We start from the raw sequence: 18,582 nt of genomic DNA on the forward strand, positions 1-18,582 counted from the left end.
TGCTCCTATTTTCTATGTTTTTATGACTCCCATCCTACATTTCAGTCGGCAGAACATCCAAGTTTGATTCATAAATATTTTCTGCTCTTCTCTTTGATCTGGTTGATATCATTTTCTCCCAGTCTATCTTCTTCCTTCAGTGCGGCCATTACCCCCTAGGGTAGAAGGAGGTTTTATATCCTGCTGCAGTGGGTCTCTGCACAGGGTGCTTTCAACACAGGTCTCCTGCTTGTCCATGTTTTCCTGTATCAATCCATTGGCATAACTGTGGCTCGACAGACTTTATTTGCATTGCTTGCCTGCCTCTTATAAGATGAGCCTGTGGTTTCCACCTTGATCTTTATGATGATTAAAAATCCTCAAAAACTTGTCAGTGTGGGCGGCATGGTGGTGCCTCATAGCACCAGAGACCCGGGTTTGATTCCCGGCTTGGGTCACTGTGTGTGTGGAGTTTGCACGTTCTCCCCGTATCTGTGTGGGTTTCCTCCGGGTGCTCCGGTTTCCTGCCATAGTCGGAAAGACGTGCTGGTTAGGTGCATTGACCCGAACAGGCGCCGGATTGTGGCGACTAGGGGAATTTCACAGTAACTTTATTGCAATGTTAATGTAAGCCTTACTTGTGACTAATAAACTTTACTTTACAGTTTAAAGATTTTCATTTAATTTTGTACTAGCGTTATCCAGAGATGCTCAGCAGAGAATTTATTAAGCCGTATTGATTAGTTATCATGTAATTTGTCACAGAGATAAATTTTGCTTTCCATATGATAAATTCTAATTGATACTTATTTATCTTAAGGGTCTCAATATCAAAATTCACTTCATTTACTTTAGAATTTTAGAACCTTTTAGAATATAGGACTACTTTAAATAAATGCACATTGAAATTCTGGTGGTGCCATTGCTCTTCGGTACTTTATCCTTGCCACGTCTCCACTTGTAATCCAGGAGACAGGATCATTGCCATGTTAAAGTCAGATATCTGGGCACTATGGCCATACTTACAATTGGGAATGGTGGGATGCCAGAAGGCTTTCTGCTACTGAGACGGTTCAGCCAAAGAATGTTTTGTGTGGTCACCTTATTATAAATTAGGCAGTTTAACAATTCATGTCTGCCTTCAGCTTATCAAGTGTTTGTCCAAACCACTTTCAGAAGGATTGAAGTAGAATGCATGCAAAAGACATGAATATCCAGAGAAGAAGGTGCACTATTATAGCGGCACTGAGAATCAACTTGGCTCAAAGTATGATGCCGGGGTGACTTACAGCTTGTGAACCCAAGAGAGTAAACCTGAATTTGTAACAATGTGTTATCGACAAAATGCATTAAATGTCAGCTAAACAAGACATTTCACATTGGCCAAACATACCAAGTTGGTCTGCCAGCTGTTTTCCTCTCTCCATCGATACTATCCTTTCATCTTCCATGTCACATTTGTTGCCAACCAATACAACCTGAGCATTGTCCCAGGAGTATGTCTTGATTTGGGTTGACCTAAGAGGAAAATTGGACAATACAGTGCAGACAGATTTGTTACTTTTGCTAAAATAATATCAATACCAACATTATGAAAATCATAATATTTCTCAACAGCAAATTATCCAAAAATCAATACTTTTAGAGAGACGGGTTGTATTTATATTGATGGATTTCTAATTGATAAAACTTTCAGAATAGAATTAAGCTCTTGTTTTCTTCCTCCACAATTCCAGTCTCAATCAACTTTGATATGTTTTCTAAGACATGCTGACTTACAAGTCATTTTAGGAATAATGTCTGTAATACTGGGAGTGGTGACATAAGAAGGAGTGGAGCTGCCAACTGGATTACTGACCAGACTTGGAATGGAATAGGAAGGGGAAGAATGTGTGATGAAGGGGAGAGTTGAGACAAATTTTATTCTTTGTAATGGATGACCAGTATAGAAACACAGAAGCAGGAGTAGGCCATTTGGCCCTTCGTGTTTGCTCCACCATTCAACATGATAATAGCTGATCCTCTATCATAAAGCCATACTCCCAACACTCTCCCCATACCCGCTGACACCTTTAGAGTCTAGAGATCTGTTTACATTCTTCTTCAATATATTCAGATTTGGCCACCAGTCTTCTGTGCTAGAAAATTCTATAGAAAATTCACCCTCTGAGTGACGAAATGTTTCCTCATCTCAGTCCTAAGTGAACTGAGTGCACTCCATATCCTGAGACTGTGACTCCCTTAGAATCGTAGGACAATAGAAAAGTTACAGCACTGAAGGAGGCCATTTGGCCCATCTTGTCCATGTCAGCCCAAGGACACCCAGGTGTCCTTTCTAATCCCACTTTCCTGCACCTGGTCCATAGCCACGTAGCTTACAAACTTAAGGTGCAGATCTTTAAAGATTTTAGAGTCTTTGCATCCACCACCATCTTGGGCAGCAAATTCGAGACACCCATTACCCTCCATGTAAAAAGGTTCTTCCTTGGGTTCCCTCCACACCCACTGCACTTATCTTGAATCTATATCGCCGGTTCTAGAATTCTCCACCAAGGGAAACAATTTCATCCTCTCCACTCTATCTCTTCCCCTCATAATTTTGTACACCTCTATCAAGTCACCCCTCAGCCTTCTTTGTTCCAAGGTAAATCACCCCAGCCTATCCAATCTCATCTCATAGCTACACTTTTCAAGTCCTGGCAACATTCTTGTAAACCTCCTCCGCACTCTCTCCAGAGCAGTTACATTCTTCCTGTAATGTGGTGACTAGAATTGCACACCATACTCCAGTTGTAGCCTCACCCAGTGTTTCATACAATTCCAACATTATATTATATCCTTGTTCTAGACCCTCCAGCTTCAAGAAACAACATCCCTGCATCCAGTCTTCCAGCCCCGCCAGAATTTTATTTGTTTCAATTAGATCCCCTCTCATTCTTCTAAATTCCAGTGAATACAGGCCCATTCGACCCAATCTCTCCTCATACCACAATCCTGCCATCCTGGGAATCAGTCTGGTGAAACTTCACTGCATTCCCAGTGTGGCAATTATATCCTTTCTTAGAAACGGAGACAACAACTGCACACAGTGCTTCAAGTGTGGGGGGCAATTCTCCCAGCCGGCTGCACTGCTCTAGCTGACAGGCTCAAGAGAAGCCTGTGTAGTGGGCTTCCCGCTGTGCACCATGGCTCTCGCAAAGCTGTATAAATTATTCAAATGAAGATTTTAATATTATTAGCGGGCCCAGGACTGAAGTCTTCAGACTCGTTAGCACCTCCCCCCTCCCCCTCCCCCCAACCAGATGTGTTTCACTCCAGCAGGATTTACAATAGCTCCCACCAGCAGGGAGCTGGCAGCCCGACCCCACTGGAATAAAGGGGGGCCATGGAGGCCCCCAAGAGGTCGGGGGGTATGGGGGGTACCCCCTGGGCATTGCCAGATTGACAGTGCCAGCCTGACCCCCTTGCTCTGGCATCTTGCACTGCCCATTGGGCAATGCCAAGGGGGCAAGGCCAGAGGGGGACGGGGCTTACTGGGGGAGGTGGGGCATCTGGGGGGGTAGATCATTGGAAGTAGGGGGACCCGCTGCCACTCTTCACTTGGGTTTGGTGACAAGAGAGAGGGAAGTCAGCAATTGGGGCTGGACATCGGGATAGGGGGGCGGTCAGCCAGCTGGGGTGTTTGGGGCTGTGGGGGAGGGGTCGGAACCACAAGGAGGTGGGTTGGGGTTGCCAGTGATGTCTGGGAGGCCAGCAATCAGGTGGTGGAAGGGTCGCACGGCCAGTGATGAGGGGTTGCTGTGCTGGCCAGCGATTGGACTGGCCAGTGATCAGGAGGCCGGCAGTGCGGAGCTACTGCGCATGCGCCCATCGCCGCACTGACAGATCGGAGCATGTGCAGTGGCCCACTCAGCGCTATGCCACCGGCCTCTCCAGCAGGAATAGGTCCCACCCATGGATTTTTAATGAGATTCACGCTGGTGCACTCTGCAGTGCACAGAATGTGAGAGATTCATCCCACTTAAAAAACCAGCAGCCTTTACTCCAGTTTTAACGCGAATTTGGCACTTGGAATTTTTTTGGGAGAATCCCACCCGCCGTCTCTGTCCAGCTGCAGTAAGACATCCTTGCTCCTGTACTCAAGCCTTCTTGCAATGAAGGCCAGCATACCATTTGCCTTCCTAACTGCTTGATGTACCTGCATGCTTGCCTTCCGTGACTGGTGTACTAGGACAGCATTTCCCAATCTACTACTGTTTAAATAATACTCTGCCATTCTGTTTCTCCGTCTTAAGTGGATAACTTCATGTTTATCCATGTTGTACTATGTCTTTACTCATTCACTTTACTCATCTAAATCACTTGACATCTCTTGCTATCCTCATCACCACTCACCTTCCCACCAAGTTTCTTATGATATCTCATCTTCCACGTTTCATAAAATGTTGTATCTTTTAAGTCACAAATTTGAAACCATTCACCTATAATCCTCTAAATCCTTTCCACTTAAATAAATCCATTTAAAATGTGGTTCTATATATCGCCACAGTACTTTTGTTTAATTTTCCATCAGAAAGGACCATGGGATACGGTTGCTAAGTAATATCATGGAGTATTTCCCTTCATAAAATATTGAGTATAAAGCATCAATATGCTTTCTCTATGTCATTTCTGTAAATGAGTTCAAGTGTGTTGCAATGAAACAGTGCTCAGTCTTTAATGACTGATTATTATATGATAATAATATGACTTTCTGAGCACAGAAAGCTCTTCAATAATTATCTATATGGTGACCTACATTGGGGGTTTGATTCCCGGCTTGGGTCACTGTCTGCGTGGAGTCTACGTGTTCTTCCTGTGTCTGCATGGGTTTCCTCCGGGTGCTCCGGTTTTCTCCCACGGTCCAAAGATGTGCGGGTTAGGTGGATCGGCCATGCTAAATTCTCCCTCAGTGTACCCGAACAGGCGCCGGAGTGTGGCGACTAGGGGATTTTCACAGTAACTTCATTGCAGTGTAAATGTAAGCTTACTTGTGACTAATAAATAAACTTTAAACTTTAAATAACTTTTGTCACACTGTGACAGAGAATTAGCATCAAGAACCTTGAAATTACCTCAGCAGTTACAAACTAACAGATCATCTGACGGAACTCTTCCAACGAGGAAATTAACAGTATCACCTAAATATTATGCTGTGAATATTAGCATATGACCTAATACTTCTGTATAAAATTCCCCTGTTTGCTGTTTACTGGAAGGCTTCCATTGAAAATAAGTTTCAGAAATTTTATAAGATTGTATCCTATTTTATTACTGTGTAATTTAAAGTGAAACCTTCAATTTTCTGTGAGGGGGGAGTCCTGTGATTGAGGTAAGCAAGTATGGTGAGTGGAGAAGAAACTACCATATAGTTTGATTGAGGGGCGGTAGATTTAAAACTGAGATGAGGAGGAGCTACTTCTTGCAGAGGGTGGTGAAGTTGTGGAACTTGCTGCCCCATAGCACGGTGGTGTCTGAATCATTGAATGGTTTCAAGAAGGAGATGGATATGTCTAATAAAGAAAGGGATAAGGGGATATGGGGAACATGTGGAGAGGTGGGTTTGAGACCAGGGAGAGATCAGCCACGATCTGATTGAGTGGCGGAGCAGGCTCGAAGGGCTGAATTTGCCTACTTCTGCTCCTAATTCCTACGTTGCTATAGAACCATAGAATCATACAGTGGAGGAGGCCATTCGGCCCATCAAGTCTGCACCGACCACAATCCCACCCAGGCCCTATCTCCATAGAATCCTACAGTGCAGAAGGAGGCCATTTGGCCCATCATGTCTGCACTGACCCAGGCCCTATCCTCATAATCCCATAACCTCATACATTTACCTTAGCTAGTCCCCCTATGTTTCTATATGTTCGAAATACCTGGATAGTGCAAACCAAATAGTGTACAGAGGAAATACTATTACTCCTCCATACTTTTGTGACAGTATTTTTATAAATGTTATTATTCTTTCAACTGTTGTTCTTTTTTGTCATTGTTCTTGTTTTTTATCTTCTTTCTGCTTTCCTCCAGCCTTCCACAATGAAGAGGGCAAGCAGACCTGCTTCCACAACCTTACATTACCGCACTTCAGTGAATTATTTGTAAGATTCACAAGACTGAACCAGCAGAGACTTGGCACTTCCTTCACCCTTCTGACTGGCAACATGCTACATCACACCAATTCTGACATATGGAAGTGAGTGTTGGCTGATCTTTGAAGCAATGCAGAGATGAATCGAGGCTGTGGTTTTTGAGGTGAATAATGAAGATATCAGTTGGATTTCCCTGACTGTTCACGCTGATGGGATCTTCTTGTCCTGTCAACGGTGCCTGTGGGTTGCAGTCAATGAGAAATCCCATTGACAGTGGCGAGACCAGAAGATTCTGCTGCTGGTGAATGGTGTGCTGCCTCCCACCGCAAGAAACACATAACGGGGAGTCCTGAGAATCCCCTCCACATCGGGCAAGTCACACTACGAATGGAGAGGTGCTAGCAAAACCTGAGTCCAAAAGAACTCTGCTGACTAAGACCAGGAAGGGACAGCTGGAATTTTTGAGAGCATAATAAGAAATCATGTTGTAGAAAGTCGGATGCTGATGGGAAAAATAGATGGTAAAAGAGATCGAGGTAAACAGAAAACAAACTTTCTAAAGAGCCTTTCAAATTGGGTGAATGCACCACCAATAAAGATGATCCATGCTTCAAGAGCAAGATTAACATGGAGGTCCATGGTCACCAATGCCACTGAAGAGAGAGATTATGGGGTGATTTTGAGCCACGTTCGCTGTCAGTGATCTGCTTTGCTTCATCAATATGCCCCAACCCTCAGCCCAGAAACGCCCTCTCTCGCCACTGCACCAATGTGACATTTTCCAATCCTCGCACATTAAAATTAAATTCAGTATTAACTCTGTAATGACTAAAAGAGAACTGTGGATCTGTGCCCAAAATCCCGAATCAATGTATTCACCACTGTCATTGGTTAGTTTGATTTTACCATTGCCCCCCCAGAATCTAAAATGTCAGGATCTGACTGAAACTTTAAAAATGGCGCCCTGATCAGAGGAAATAGTAACTCAGAGGCCTCAGGGCTGAAAAATCAGGAAATGCGATTCTCTCCGGATAGATTGTGTTCTGTGATTTTCCCCACCACTCGCCCATATGGGAGTAAATCTCGCGACGTCAAACACAAGAACCACATTTTAATGCATTTACATAAATTCTAACATCATTAAACACTCCCGCATCACCGTATTTTCAAACTTCACTGGAGTGATGTTACATCGACCAGTAGCAAACCAGTCGTGGGGGATCCCCCCGGGGTGTAGGCGTGAGTACAACCCCTGGGGGAGAGGGACATGGCCAGGCCAGTGCCAGGGGTGGTGGGACCCTCACGAGGGGTGGGAACAACAATCCTATATTTGTGGTGGTGAGGGGGGGATCAGATTTGGGAGCGATGGGGATGCCGGCAATGGCTGCTTAATGGGGACGAAGGGTTCGGAGCAGATGTTAACTGCTTGGGAGACGGGGGGGAAGGGATCCAATGCTGGCATTGACTGGTTGTGGGGCGGGGTCCAACTCCAGCAATAACTGTTATCGGGGCGGGCGGGGGCGGTGGCGATGGGAGAGAGAAAGAGGCTGATGCCGGCGTTGGTTGGGGGAGAGATGCCGGCTTTGACCAATGTTGGGGGGAGAGATGCCGGCTTTGATCACAAGAGCCAGAGGAAGCCCCTGAGATCTCTGAGTTACTATTTCCTCTGATCAGGGCGCCCTTTTTAAAGTGAGAGAAACATGACAGTTTCCAGTCAGATCCTGACGCTTTAGATTCCGCCCAATGGCAAAAATCACACTAATCAATGGCAGTGAAGAATACATTGATTCGGGATTTTGGGCACAGATCCACATTTCTCTTTTAGTCATTACAGAGTTAATACTGAATTCAATTTTAATGTGCGAGAATTGGAAAATGTCACATTGGTGCAGTGGCGAGAGAGGGCTGAGGGTTGGGGCATATCGATGAAGTAGAGCAGATCCCAGAACCAATCCCAGTGAAATTCTCGTTCACACTTGCTCCAAATCGTCTGGTGTACAAACAGATTTCTATGTAAGATATGGGGGAGACATAAATGATAGCTAGTTGTAAATTCATGTAAAGGCTAAGGATAGAATGGATAGATACAAGGAAATAAATACAAATGAACTAAAGAAACCATAGTAGAGATTTTGATAGAATCCATAGAATCCCTACAGGGCAGAAAGGGTCATCTGGACCATCGCGTCTGCACCGACTCTCCAAAAGAGCATCTTACCCAATTCCTCTCCTCCATCCTATCACCATAACCCCTTACATTTAACCATGGCCAATCCACCTAACCCACACATCTTTGGACAGTAGGAGAAAATCTGGTGGCAATCCTCACAGACACGGGGAGAGCATGCAAACTCCACACAGACAGTAACTCAAGGCCGGAATCACACCCGGGCCTCTGGTGCTATGAGGCAGCAGTGCTAACCACTGGGCCACCTGCTGGCCACTCTATAGTCCCTGCAGCGACAGAGGCTGCAGTGGATGGAAGTGAAAGTTGTAGTTCACAGAGCCTAAGGCCCTGGAAAGGCAAGTTATAGGGTCTCAGGGTAGGTGAGGCCTGGATAGTGGGGCTTGGGATGTTGGGGGAGAGGCCATTAGTTGGGGGTAGAAGGGGAGAGTGGTGGGTGGTCCAACAGCCAACGGACCCTAAGGAGGAGCCCTGTGGTTAGAAGGGGGCTTGCGATGGAGAAATTGGCCTGTCCAAGGACTCGCCCATCCCAGTGTAAAATTGCTGAGAAATCAAGGAGGATAGGAACCCAGCTGGACACCCATTCATACCACTGCACATTCCACCCCCACCCCACCACAACCCCAACCCCACTCCCACCAACCACCCACCTCCCACCTAAAAACTCACTGGTGGGGAACCATGAAATTTAGGCCTTTATCTCGTTCTGAATGTCACTCTAATGCTTAACATGCTTTTTCACCTCCAATTTCAATGAGTCCTTGCTGACCACTGGATTTTTCTCTGTCCTAAATCACAGCCCATTAAAAATTCCACTATCTGTATTCTATGCCACAGTAAGCCCAATTCCCTTTCTATTTCTGTGCACGTCCCTGACATTGCCCTCTGCATTCCCCTTGTCTTCAGTTCACATTTGGCTTTAGGACCTCCATCTCCACATTGTGGAATTTCTGTAGCTTTTCCATCTGCCTAGAATTTCTTCAAGATACTGCTCAAAACCTAGCCCTTTGATTGGGGTTCAGTCAGCTGCCTCTATTTCTCAGTCTCCAGTTGTTTCCACTTCTGTTAAGCACTTCATGATATTAAAGGTGCCAAATGAGTGTAAGCTGTTATTGTGACCAGTCTCTGCCTATATCAGCTATCTGGATGACCCAAATAAATATTGAAACCAAAGCCAGCGTACAGTCAGTTTTTGCAAACTGGTGTGAACTCGTCTGTGCTGTGTGTTCTTGATCAACCATTAGCACTTTGCAAAGGTGGAAAATTAAAAGCTGTGATGAAAATCAAAAGCCGAGAGGCTGTGTGTCTATAAGCTTACTCCAAATACACTATTTGTGATTAAATAGTGCTCAGAGTTTCTATGTTAAGATGAACAATGCATGCCCTTTTACAACTATACCTATTTTGCAGCACAATTACAAGGAAGTGCTGCACAAGAGCAGCTGAACAAATTAACATCAATGGCCCATGCATTTATTTGCCAGACTGCGCATTTCATAAATTGGTCTCAATGTGTAGAAAGCAATGTGTCTGATGTGACTCACAATATAGAACGTCAGGCAGTAAATTAAAGGAAATGTTCGAGATTAACACGGACAGACCTAAAGGGCCACTTATTCAGAAATGATAATAGTTGCCCTGGAAACGATATGTAGGTTCACTTAATTCAGCTAAGGATCTAGCGTAAATGGATGGTGTTGCTGTTCTGACTAAGTGCTTTGCCATGTGATTAAATGGACGGAGCACAATCATACGACAGTCTGATGAATATCATCACCTTGCCAATGCTGTTTGGCAGCATAATACATTTTAAAATTTGGGTTATAAAGAAAATAATAGGAAAGCCACTCTCAAGTGGTTCAATGACAGCGGCTATAACATGTCAGCTGCAGTGTCAGCATGACCACCATTCAACAGGTTGACTTCCCAGCTGGTTTCTCACAGCAGGAACTCTCTGGAACTGAGCACTGAAGATTAAAGTCTGGAGCAATTTTTAAAGCAAAGGGAGATTGCAGAATTCTTGAATCAGAAATGCATTTATTTAGATTTTATATCATATATATGATCTTGGAAGCGAATGTCAATGCAGGGATAAGGGGAATAATACATATAGATTGGTGTCGGCAATTTCCATTGTCATTCAGTCCCATTCATGCTCATAAAGCAGGAGAGGGGGGTCAGTAAATAAAGAAAATGCTGCTGGCTGCATAGGTTCTCCTAACTTGATTTATGAGCAAGTCTTGAAATGTGTGGCAGCACTCCTGTCTAAAACAGACAAAAGTCTTATTCAGATTGATTGTAGGACCGCCACCTGTTTTCAAGCACCGATTGGTGGAATGTGCGAGATGCATGCTTCATCTAGTGGTACAGGATGCAGATCGAGTGGACAGACCAGTGCTCCAGTTCACAAGGATCCTCCCCTGTCTTAAATTGACTTTTTACGCTGGTCAAGTAAGGGCAGCACGGTGTCACAGTGGTTAGCACTGCGGCCTCACAGTGCCGGGGACCTGGGTTCGATTCTCGGCTTGGGTCACTGTCTGTGCGAAGTCTACATGTCCTCCCGGTGTGGGCGTGGGTTTCCTCCAGGTGCTCCGGTTTCCTCCCACAGTCCGAAAGATGTGCTGGTTAGCTGGATTGGCCATGCTAATTTCTCCCTCAGTGTGCCCAATCAGGTGCCGGAGTGTGGCGACTAGGGGATTTTCACAGAAACTTCATTGCAGTGTTAATGTAAGCCTACTTGTGACTAATAAATAAAACTTCGAACTTTAAAACTTTAGTGTAGTGGGGCAGGAAACGTAAGAGTGAGGTTAAAAAATCTAATTCCCGCCCGTCAGCCAGCAGGTCGCAATTCTCCTGGGCTATATTTTTCGTATAATCAGCCTTGCAACGATTTCAATATTCATAATCTCGTGTGAATCTCTTTAGCGAGCTCCAGATGGTATTGTCCAGGCTCACTTGAATTTCCGATTTGCGGTGAAAGTTCCCACCAGTGGGGATCACAGCTGGTCCCCAGCAACAGGGACGAGACGTGATGGCCTCCGATGCGACCGGAGGCTATTGGGCAGTGCCAGCCTGGCACTGCCAGCTTGGGATCCTGGCAGTGCCAGCCTGGCACCGCCCATCAGGCATCTTGGCACTGCCAGCCTGGCATACTGGCAGTGCCAATGGCCATCGGGGGTGTGTGGTCAGGGCCAGCGATTGGGAGGCAGATGATTGGGTGGGGAGGAGGGGAGAGATGTCAACCAATCACCCAGTATGCCAGGAGATCAGCGGATGCCTGATGGCCCCCTGAGCACTCTGCTGTTGGCTTCTCCAGCAGATTTAGGCCCCACCACCCCGGCATGAATCGCCTGATGGCTTCTGTATTGCACAGAGTGCCGTAAATTCATGAGCCTCAGCTCGCCATAAAAAGAGTGGGAAAATCTCACATTTTCCCACCCATTGGACACATTGATTTTTTGGGGGAAAATCACCCTACACCTGATATAGACAATGCTGAGCAACAGAAACTGTGTCCACTGGCAAGAAAGTCAGTTCATTCCAGCAAAGGCTTCCACATGACTCAATTCTCACCATGATATTTTTCAATGACTACACAAGTGACATGTCATCAACAAGGTCCTGAAAATCTGCATCTCTGAATGGTCTTACTCTGACAGTACAAGCATTCTTCAACAAGATTGAGCCTACGTTGAAATGGAGGAACATCCTGGAAATTGAAGCTCAGATCAAGCCCCACAAAAATACAGCCACTGAATTCCATCTTAATAACAGGAAAGCTAAGCACTCCCTGACAGTGACCTTCTGTCGAAATGCTGTGTGACACAATCCTACTCGAACCTATTTTGGAATGTAACTGGAATGCACACCTTCCGTTATCACCGGAAAAAGGTCGCTGCCAAAACAACAATAAATTAATCCCGCGCAGAAACTGGCAAACTGGGGAGCATCAATTTGGTACTTCAGACATCAACATTGGCCCTTATGTACTCAGTGGCAGAGTACTGTACACTGGCATGGACCAGAAATAGCCATTCTCATCTTGTTATCTTTTAAATGAACACTCCTATGTGGTGAATAACAAATTGACCCTAACACATTGGTGGCGGTACATTGCTACCCCACCCATTCATTGGGAAGTGCTAACACTTTGGGAAGTCAAAAGAATTGTAGAATATGACCATCCGGTCATCCATCAGGCCTTCAACAACATTCTTCAACACTGTTTGAAATTGTGTATGTCATTTTAGACCCATGCACTTAATCTTTGACAATGAGACTTCAACTCTGATGAAGCTTGGAAAGCTGAATGGAGTTAACAAGATGTAACCAACAAATACTTTGTCAAAAACTCAATGCAGAAGATCCCTGTCTTCAATTTTCCATGAAGCTTATGGGCAACCCTAAACCACAGTCACAGAAACCACTATGGAACATACGACAACTCTATGCCTTATTCACAATGCAAACGGAACCAAAACAATAATAGACTCTGCTGTAGTGGATGTAATTAAATGGCTTAACCACATAAAATTGTAGATGTCGCTCAATATTTACATCAGTCATAATAAATAAAAATTGGTCCTTAAAGGAACATGTGCTCTAAAAATGGGTAATAAATCTTGATATCTCTGATTTCCGTGGGTCAAAAAATGCAAAAATGACGAAGGGAAAGTGGTAGATGTGATTTATATGGATTTTAGCAAGGCGTTCGATAAGGTCCCCCATACAAGGCTTTTAGAAAAAGTGAGAGGGCATGGGATCCAAGGGGCTGCTGCCCTGTGGATCCAGAACTGGCTTGCCCAAAGGAGGCAGAGAGTGGGTATAGATGGGTCTTTTTCTAAATGGAGGTCGGTCACCAGTGGTGTGCCCCAGGGATCTGTTCTGGGACCCTTGCTATTTGTCATTTTCATAAATGACCTGGATGAGGAAGTGGAGGGATGGGTTGGTAAGTTTGCCGACGACACGAAGGTTGGTGGGGTGGTGGATAGTCTGGAGGGATGTCAGAAGTTACAGAGGGACATAGATAGGATGCAAGACTGGGCGGAGAAGTGGCAGATGGACTTCAACCCAGATAAATGCGTAGTGGTCCATTTTGGCAGGTCAAATGGGATGAAGGAGTACAATATAAAGGGAAAGACTCTTAGTACTGTAGAGGATCAGAAGGACCTTGGGGTCCGGGACCATAGGACTCTAAAATTGGCCCCGCAGGTGGAGGAGGTGGTTAAGAAGGCGTATGGTGTGCTGGCCTTTATGAATCGAGGGATTGAGTTTAGGAGTCCGGGGATAATGATGCAGCTGTATAAGACCCTCGTCAGACCCCACTTGGAGTACTGGGCTCAGTTCTGGTCACCTCATTGCAGGAAGGATGTGGAAAAGATTGAAAGGATGCAGAGGCAATTTACAAGGATGTTGCCTGGATTGAGTGGCATGCCTTATGAGGATAGGCTGAGGGAGCTCGGTCTTTTCTCCTTGGAGAGACGTAGGATGAGAGGAGACCTAATAGAGGTATATAAGATGTTGAGAGGCATAGATCGGGTGGACTCTCAGAGGCTTTTTCCCAGGGTGGAAATGGCTGCTATGAGAGGACACAGGTTTAAGGTGCTGGGGTGTAGGTACATGGGAAATGTTAGGGGGAAGTTTTTCACACAGAGGGTGGTGGGCGAGTGGAATTGGCTGCCGTCAGTGGTGGTGGCGGCAAACTCAATAGGGTCTTTTAAGAGACTCCTGGATGAGTACATGGGGCTTAATAGGATGGAGGGTTATAGGTAGGCCTAAAAGGTAGGGATATGTTCGGCACAACTTGTGGGGCCGAAGGGCCTGTTTTGTGCTGTAGTTTTCTATGTTTCTAATCACCCTCCTTGATCAAATTCAACTTCCCATTTATTGTTTGGTGCTCATTTGATCCCCACCCTTTGTATTCCCTGTTCCCTCATATTAACATCTGACTTGAATCCACAAAGGAACCATTGGGTTTCAGCCTCCTCCCTCACAATTGACAAGCAACCCGTCACTAATGTGTTGGTCGATGCCAAAACAGACCTACAGCACCTTCTGGATAAATACAAGAGTGCATTCGAAAATATACTGTGCTTAATGAAGGGAGTTCAAGTAAAACTCAAGAAAGAAACATAGAAACATAGAAAAACTACAGCACAAAACAGGCCCTTCGGCCCCACAAGTTGTGCCGAACATATCCCTACCTTTTAGGCCTACCTATAATCCTCCATCCTATTAAGTCCCATGTACTCATCCAGGAGTCTCTTAAAAGACCCTATTGAGTTTGCCTCCACCACCACTGACAGCAGCCGATTCCACTCGCTCACCACCCTCTGTGTGAAAAACTTCCCCCTAACATTTCCCCTGTACCTACCCCCCAGCACCTTAAACCTGTGTCCTCTCGTAGCAGCCATTTCCACCCTGGGAAAAAGCCTCTGAGAGTCCACCCGAGCTATGCCTCTCAACATCGTATATACCTCTATTAGGTCTCCTCTCATCCTACGTCTCTCCAAGGAGAAAAGACCAAGTTCCCTCAGCCTATCCTCATAAGGCATGCCACTCAATCCAGGCAACATCCTTGTAAATCGCCTCTGCACCCTTTCAATCTTTTCCACATCTTTCCTGTAATCAATAATCAACCTAATAATCAACCAAAAAATCTCAAAGCAAGAGCGGTGCCATATGCAATTCATCCCAAAGTTGAAGAAGAATTAGTACAATTTGTTAATACTGGTGTGTTAGAACTGGTTACAATGAGTGACTGGATTACCCCCCATCGTACTTGTCATGAAACCAGATGATTCAATTTGTATTTGTGATGATTTTAAAGCAACCATAAGTCCAGTGTTGTGTGCTGATCAATATCTGCTCCCTTTAATTGAAGATTTGTTTGGTTATCAGGTGAGCAGAAATTCAGCAAGATTAATCTTTCACAAGCATATTTACAGATAAAAGTAGCCACTGAATCTCAATGTTTGCTTATCACTGTTACTCATAAATTACATTCATTATAAATGATTGCCTTTTGGAATAACATCTGCATCAGCCCTATTCCAAAGATCGATGGATCAGAGTTTAAGTGGTCTCTCTGGTGTACAATGCTACCTGGATAATATTTTAATTACAGGATCCAGTGAATAAGAGCACTTTAATAATTTAGAAGCAGGGATGACTTCAACATATGATGGTCTGCATATAAAGAAAGAAAATGTGGGCATTGTCAATCCTGTGCACATATAAGAAATACTTCACCGTTGTCTCCTTTACACCCTTGGGAGTGGCCTAAAATGCCTTGGCAATGCTTGCATGTAGATTTTGCTGGTCCACATGAAGGTTACATGTTCTAAGTCATAATTGATGCACACTCACAGTGGCCAGAAGTTCTTATCATAAGATCTACTACATCTGAACAAATCATTGAAAAACTTTTGCTTGATTTGGTAAACTGGAATAGCTTGTTAGTGATAATGGTTCACAGTTTACTTCATAGGAGTTCGAGGATTATCTCAAAGTAAATGGTAATCAGCATATAAAATCCATAGCTTATCAGCCATCAATCAATGGATTAGCTGAAAGATCCATACAATCCTTGAAACATTCTTTAAAAGGTTCAAAAGAGCAACGTTCATTATCCTGTCATGTGAATAACGTTGTTGCATCTTACAGAAACACTACTCATGCAACTACCCAAAGTTCACCTGCATTACTACTTTTAAAGAGAACATTGAAACTACATTTGATTTGTTATTACCTCCAGAAACTTCAGAGATATTAGAACATTAACCACAGTCTCAAGTTGCTAGATGAGAAATGAAGGCAAAGCAATGCTTATTTCAACAAGGAAATCGAGTGTTAGCGTGTAATTATGCCACGAGTGAGAAAGGGGCACCAACCATAGTTTTAGCAAAACAGCTCCAAGCACTTACACGATTATAACTGAAGATGAACTAGTTTGTCGATGCCTTGCTACCAATTGTTGTCATCTTGGAATGATTTCTTAGAATAATCTCCAGAAATACTAACTTCTTTAGTCCCTAGTGTTGTGATTACCACAACGGAAGATTTAGTTGAATCTGAGTTGGCTGATGATTGTGTCGATGCTCCTATACCACGTGAGAATGATGCAGAATTAGTTCCAAGAGAAGAAATGCCTACTGAAGTTCCAAATCAGACTTCTAGAGACAAGGACAACAAAATTCCAGTATGTTGTATACAACCAAAGAGAAATAGATGACTTCCTGATTGACTATCTTATTGACTGTGTATAATGATTAATGGTGAATAAGATTTTGTCTAGAGTATTATTGATCCTATTTATAACATCACAGTAATTTGTTGTCATGTCCATAGCAATAATGGGGGAGGGTTGTTATATATTTAAGAGGTTGCATGATTGTTTTAAGAGCCAGTCACATGATATAATGGTGATGTCATTGGTGGCATTTCACAGGCTCCTGCTTTTAGTTTCATTTCCTGTTCTGTGCAGAGAACATCTCTTTCAATAAACCTGTTGTATATTACTTTGAATCTAGGTGTACAAACAACAAATTTTATTTTTCTTTAAAACTCACAGCCTCTAACATAGTTACGATATTACAGTCGGTAATTGAGATCTACATCAATAAAGAGTGGTCCAATGGTAATATCATTGGGCTAGTTATCCAGAGTTCTAATGCTCTGGAGATAGAGTTATAGAGGTTTACAGCATGGGAACATGCCCCTCGGCCCAACTTGTCCATGCTGCCCAGTTTTTACTACTAAGCTAATTCCTATTGCCCACATTTGGCCCATATCCCTCTATACCCATCGTACCCATGTAACTATCCGAATGCTTTTTGAAAGACAAAATTGTACCCGCCTCTACTACTACCTCTGGCAGCTCGTTTCAGACACTCACCATCCTGTGTGTGAAAAAATTGCCCCTCTGGACTCTTTTGTATCTCTCTCCTCTCACCTTAAACCCATGCCCTCTAGTTTCAGACTCCTCTACCTTTGGGAAAAAATGTTGACTGTCTACCTCATCTATGCCTCTCATTATTTTATAGACCTCTGTAAGATCACCCTTAAGCCTCCTACGCTCCAGGGAAAAAGATCCCAGTCTATCCTGCCTCTCCTTATAACTCAAGCTATCAATGTGGGTTCAAATCCCACCATGGCAGCTGATGGAGCTTTAATTCAATTCATAAATCTGAAAGCTAACGAATTGAAAACTAGTCTCAGTAATGATGAAGGTATCCATGTTTGTTGTTTTTCTGATGTTCCCAGTGAAGGGCAATTTCTTTGAACTTCCTGGGCAACTGCCATGCAAACCTTACCTGGGAGATACTGTGGGGGTGGGGAGTGGGGATGTATTTCCCAGCACATCTTTGAGATGAACCCCACCCCCGGACTCAATGCCCTGGAACTCCCAAGTTACGGCCCATTATGCAGAGATTTCAATAATTTGATGCAAAATATCTTTGTGATTCCTTCCCAGCACAGTGAGGCTGCATCAAATTTCAGACTACTTCCAATCAATTTCCTGTTGATTAAATGATTTGAAAAATAGGTCCTTAGGAAGAAACACTTAAAGATTTCACTATTGGGGGAGTCTAACATTTGCTCAGCCAATATTCATATGAAGCATGTTTGTTTTTCAGGTCATTATGCCCCACCTGGTAAAAAGCAAAGGACAGCATCTGCTGTGCTCCATCAATTGTGTATCCTGCTGATTAATTAATGAACATATATGTGTAGCTGATACCTTTTTAAAAGTGTTTGGCCCAGTGTCTTTGTAATTTTTTATGTCTTCGTTTTCTGATGTGCTCCCTTCACATGTCCTCAACATGAATAATCCACGTGAAATAAAGGTTTCTGGGCTGATTTGAATGCTCCATGCTGGAACCAGAGGGAAATGTGTAAAGCGAGAATATTACCTGCTTGACTACAAATGCTGAACCCAGACATGTTGTTGCCATGAATCACACCTGGGATTGGTAGCTCCTCCATTAGAGAGAGAAAATCGTATACAGCTACAAGGCTTAGATGCCTACAACGAGGTAAAGGAGCATGGCAATAAAAGCAAATTACTGCAGATGCTGGAATCTGAAACAAAGTCCATACTGATGAGAGACCTTTTAACTGTCCAGACTGCGAAAAGTGCTTTAAAGCTTCCAAGGAACTGATGCTCCATCAATGTGTTCACACTGACAAGAAACTGTTCAGGTGCCCTGAGTGTGCGGCAGGTTTGAAGGCATCATCTATTCTCATTGTATGCCAGCGCATTCACGCCAGGGAGAGACCATTCAC

General features: G+C 44.1%; 1 protein-coding gene across 2 annotated transcripts in view; it reads right to left on the reverse strand.

Moving 5' to 3' along the window:
* The window catches only part of rab3c (RAB3C, member RAS oncogene family), a 192,021-nt gene that overhangs the window by 8,730 nt on the left and 164,709 nt on the right, over positions 1-18,582 (reverse strand). For both annotated transcript variants that reach the window (XM_078218815.1, XM_078218824.1), the window contains one exon: positions 1,373-1,497. In XM_078218815.1, the coding sequence (XP_078074941.1) occupies positions 1,373-1,497 (125 nt within the window). The remainder of the gene's footprint in view (positions 1-1,372; positions 1,498-18,582) is intronic.

Source organism: Mustelus asterias, chromosome 1, assembly GCF_964213995.1.
Source record: "Mustelus asterias chromosome 1, sMusAst1.hap1.1, whole genome shotgun sequence".
NCBI classification, from domain to species: domain Eukaryota; kingdom Metazoa; phylum Chordata; class Chondrichthyes; order Carcharhiniformes; family Triakidae; genus Mustelus; species Mustelus asterias.